At 46.3% G+C, this 4952-nt stretch overlaps 1 protein-coding gene across 1 annotated transcript; it reads right to left on the bottom strand.

Moving 5' to 3' along the window:
- Positions 1 to 490: 490 nt before the first annotated feature.
- LOC135368332 (uncharacterized) lies at positions 491 to 4110 on the bottom strand. The gene is made up of 2 exons (XM_064601533.1): positions 4014 to 4110; positions 491 to 2656 (listed from the first exon to the last, which is right to left on the bottom strand). The coding sequence occupies exon 2, from the start codon at positions 2522 to 2524 to the stop codon at positions 626 to 628; it is 1899 nt and encodes a 632-aa protein (XP_064457603.1). The 5' UTR covers positions 2525 to 2656; positions 4014 to 4110; the 3' UTR covers positions 491 to 625.
- Between the last annotated feature and the right edge of the window lie 842 nt (positions 4111 to 4952).

The raw sequence follows: 4952 nt of genomic DNA, 5'->3' as shown, positions 1-4952 counted from the left end.
GTAGCCACTTCCTCTTTCCACGGAAGTCGCTAACGTCGCTAATTGGATTATCGCAGTTATAAAACAGGTCGCAGATTTCGAAGTATATACAGAAGTATATAGAAGAAGTATAGCCTCGGTGGCTCAGTCGGTAGCGTGTTCGCCTTCTGATCCCGACATCGCGGGTTCAAACCCGGCCGAGGACGCCAACAACTTGGTGGCAGGGTACAAGTTGCTTAGACACGCCGTCTTCCGCGAGGAACGTTAAATACGGGGTGCCGTGTGATGAGTTTTCATCGCACGTTAAAGAACTCTCAGGTGGGCAAACGCCATCCACAGACCGACCGCTGTGGCGTCGCTCACGATTACAAAATTTTAAATTATAAAATTTGAAGCGCAATTAACTGCACGACACAGGTCTAGACTGGAGTCTCACTAAGGAGGTTACAGGCCTTCACAGCGTTGGTTCACAACTGCCAGACTAAAACAAATAAACGAAAAGCACTCAACAGCACGAACATAAACCATATTTAATAAGGAGTTATTCACCCAATTTCAGGTGTCTAAGATCAGGCACGCGTGATACGGCACATGTTGTGCGGAGATCGATGCTATATAATTTTCATATACGTTCATAAGTTAGGTTTCATATCAGTTCATACCTGGCACATGACGGTATATGTCGGGCGCTGTCACAAGGCGTCACATATAGAGCCCAACCGTCCTGCCTTGAATTATCCAGGCAGTGTCTAGCATTAGAATTATGCCCTGAAACATTCGCATGCCCTAACTGCGTGCCAGCAAAATCATAGCACTTCATGGATGTCAGGCCCGTTTCTTCACACTCACTTCGTTGGACACGATATCCACAATAGCAGGAGCTGACACAAGGAGAAACATAAGGGTGCACACGTTGTCCATAATGATGGGGAAATACTTGAGCGATATTTTTTTTCTCTACCTGTGCGTGGCCACCACTGCTGTGAGGAACGCCGATCCAGTCTCTGATCCGTAACGGTTGCTCTTTCGGTATACCCCGATCGGACGCTCGGATCGGATCACTCTGAAAGTTTTGATCTGAGTTTCGCATTCCCTGAGATTTCGTGCAGTTCCCCTGGTTACGTATCGTCTCACTGTAGAGACTGGTGCCTTTGCCGTGTCTGCGTCGCAGACATTGAGAATTTGCCGTGGACGTGCAATGTTCATTGCAGCGTTTCCCACTTGTTTCACTTTTTTTCGGTGCGTCGCTTTCATCTGCCTTCTCTCTCCTGAGTGGCATTGTTGCCGTACTGTTCGTAATGAAGTTTAAGGTAATGTTACCAACCGCCTCGTCTCCTTCAAATAAATCGCCTTCAGCCTTGTAGGTCTGCGCTGTACGCTCACTATACTTCGCAAGCGGAACTGCACACCCCGGGCCCTGGTGGGAGACGGCTCTCCCATGCAGCTTTGTCGCTCTAGCGCTAGTAAAACCGCTGGTACAAATGTTCGTGTTCTTTTGTTGACCCACATCATCCCCATCGCCTCCGTCAATTAAATCACTGCATTTGTTCGTTATCGTGACAAGGAGTAAACCATCGTTGTTGTGGCGTTCCGGTGTCCCTTCGAAATAACCCATATGCGCCCCAGAATATTTTGAGCGTCGGTCAGACTTTTCTCTTCTACGTAACGCTGTCGTCCTATCGCTCTTGACACAGTTTGTGCAAAGGTCGGTGTCCGCTGCTTGGAACACATTGCCTCCCTTGCATTCGTCAACAGAACTGCAGTATTCGTTCGTTATTGTGACAAGAACGCTTTTATGGATGTTCATGGGCTGCGTCATCTCGCCGTATCCTATGTAGGTACCTGGAGTACTTGGGCCCTGGTAGGATTGTCGTCCCCCGCAAAGCTTAATTGCCGTGTCGCTCGCAATACCGTTGCTACGAAGGTTGGTCTTCCCTTCTTGAATCGCAATACCTTCACTGTCTTCGTCAAGTGGACAGCTGTATTTGTTGTTTATTGTGACATGAATATTTTCTTCGCCATCGCAGGTGTGCTGCGTCCTCTCACCAGTCCATATGCGCGCACATGAAAATTTCATATTCGTATTTTCGCTCCCTCTGCGAAACCTTGTCGCCCTACCGGTCACGATAACGTTTCTACGAAAGTTCGGCTTCGGTTCTTGAAGGGAGCCGTCCCTACTGTTTGTGTCAGTGAACATGCGTTTTCTCTTCGTTACTTCGTCATGATCTTCATAGGTGTTGCAGGAATGAGGTGTCTCCTCACCGTATCCCATTTGCGTACCTAGAGATGTCAAAGTTTCTGAAGGTATAGAAGCGATATCGTTGGTCGGAAGGTTCATCTTCGTTTCTTGAAGTACCTCGCTCGCGTCTTCTTGAAAGAAATCTCGATCTTCGTCCTTCACTGTGATAAGAAGAGCTCCATCGTCGGTGTAAAGTTGTTGGTGCGTACACGTATTCAGCACATGCTGTTCTGAAGATAACGCAAGATGATGGTGCTTAATCTCGTCGCAAAAATTATCGCAGGAAAGCAGGGTGTGACGACTCATGTGTTTAGTGGTCCTAACGCCCAAGCTCAAGTGTGCCGCAATTGAAGTCTTCGGCAAAGGTGAGATGTGCTGACACAGCTTTATAAACAATCTTGATGACGCAAGCTGATGTCCTTCTATGCTGTGGCATTACTGTAAAGTGTACATGGGCACCTGTTAGTTATAGCGGATGTTGTTCCGTAGAGGGGCTTATGAGTATTTTAAACAAGCAGAGATAACCACAAAAACAACTGAATTTACCAGAAGAGAATGTATAGAGTAAAAAGCAAACACGATGAATGCCAGATGCCGTATGACATGCCTAGAAATTAATTTCATCGCCGGTTTCTTCAAGATGAATCGTCATGTTAGCTCATGAGGCGACAGCACATCATAACCAGCATAACCTGGAACAGCTGCGGAGAGGGGGGGGCGACTCATCCCCCTCCCCCACCCCGGACGGTACAAGAGGAACCAAGACTGAACTATGCTCGCTGAGGTAACCTAGTCTAGCCTAATCCAACGCAACTCTAACTTTCGCAAGATGACATCGTTCATACCATATAGTGGTAGTTGCAGCTGCGTAAAGAAAGAAAAGAAAAGAAAACACGAATCATCATCAACATCCTTCATAGCCTTTTAGAGTATTCATGCCATCACGTTGCCGTGACAGGAGTGCTGAATGTAGAAGGATGTAGTTCCGTATCGGGACCACTGGCTTTTTTAAAGAAAAACTAATAAAAACAAAAATCAAACGCTTTTACGTGAAAGAGGAAGTAATTAGTAACGAAATTAAACAGGAATGACCCTCGTATATTGCGTAAAACGTATAAAAAATTAAATTTTATCGCCGGTTTCTTGATGGCGATCCGCCATCTTGGCTGAGGACCTTACTGACCTACCCGAGGCACAGTCTCGACGCCCGCACCACCTAGTGCGTGCCTGGGGGGCGAGGCCCCCCCATGACCCCCCAATCTGTAGAACCTAACTTAACCTAACCCATTTAGCCCATTTCAACCGCCCTACCTTTCGCAAGACGGCAAGTTTTGAATCCGTTAGGCTTAGCATTCCCGTGTTTCTGCTGCGCTAAAAGTGAATCAGGTGGGCTTGTTTAAATGCATATAAAAAACTTCTAGTCCACAGATTTTTACAATTCTTCCATTTTTAGATTCAGTATATGATCTTCTTCCACTTCTATGCAATATTTACTTTCCTAACCGTTTCACTAATTTTGAAAAACGGATACGGAATATGGTCCCGATACGGAACTACACCCAATGTAGAAATATAAAAACGCGTATACAAAACTTTCAGCTCAGGTTCTTCGACAATTTTTCGATGCTTCGATTGGGTATGTCACCACGTTCACTTCCACTCATTATTTCACTTGTAAACACATGTGGTAATCTTTAAAAGTCATGAGCGCGTCCACGCAGCTACAGTTATCACAGGAATGTGATGCACGCGAAATACCGTAGTTCGTTCTGCAATAATAAAGCTTCTATCTGACCTGATGGACGCAGAATATGCCATCCCCGCAGGTAACGCCAACCGCGTCCACCAAATGATAATAAACACGCAGCGCACGAGACGAACGATGATGTCGATACCGGCTCGATGACGACACCTGATATCGATGACAATGTTAACATTCTCCCATTCATTGCCTAGCTTTGAACAACTACTGCTGGCTCCCTGAAGATGCGGTCACTTCTGAACGTATACGGCACTGGGTTATATTTAATTTACCGCCTATGCCAACTCGTTATGGCGCGCAACGGTACAGTGGGCTCAGTTTCGGGAAAAGATATCTCGACCACTATATTCCATTGGAACCAGAGGATCCAGCAGTCTAGGACACCAGATATCCGCCCGTTCGTTTGGAGACAGATATTTCATGGACGTGCGTCTCAGAATAAAGAATAGCAAAAATTATTCCGCCTATCTACAACGATCGTTAAAAGTTGAGCGATGCTCTTATTTCCTTGAATGCAACGAAAAATTGTAGAAGCACCGAAGCAGGTCAGTTTTTCAAGGTATTCACCGTTCGCAGTGTTTCTTGTAGAAAGGCTATGTTGAACGCTTTTCCCTCGAGATGCTCTCTATAAAGGGTCTCTGACCTGGTAAATATTTTTGTCTGTATGAATAACGAACCTACATGGTGCCTCGAAGTTACAATCGAAACCTTTCGTCTCTGCGGAGCCACGAACTATTCTAAAGAAGGGGCCGAAAAGCGGTTTCGCTTTCAACCCTCAACTCATCCGATCAGCGCGAAAGTCTAGCTATTACGCATTGGTTTTCCTTAGTGTATGACGTAACACGCCCGCGACGTTTATAGGTGACCGGTACTTTCTAAGAATCATGGGAAGGGTCGACTTCCGTGTCTACGCTAGCAGACGACGCTCGCTATGGCTACTGGACGCGAATGTGCCGGCTCGAGAAGGGTCTT

The sequence above is a fragment of the Ornithodoros turicata genome, chromosome 1, assembly GCF_037126465.1.
Source record: "Ornithodoros turicata isolate Travis chromosome 1, ASM3712646v1, whole genome shotgun sequence".
Taxonomy (NCBI): Eukaryota; Metazoa; Arthropoda; class Arachnida; order Ixodida; family Argasidae; genus Ornithodoros; species Ornithodoros turicata.
The sequence above is the reverse complement of the archived record's forward strand: the minus strand, read 5'-3'. Positions and strand labels throughout refer to the sequence as shown.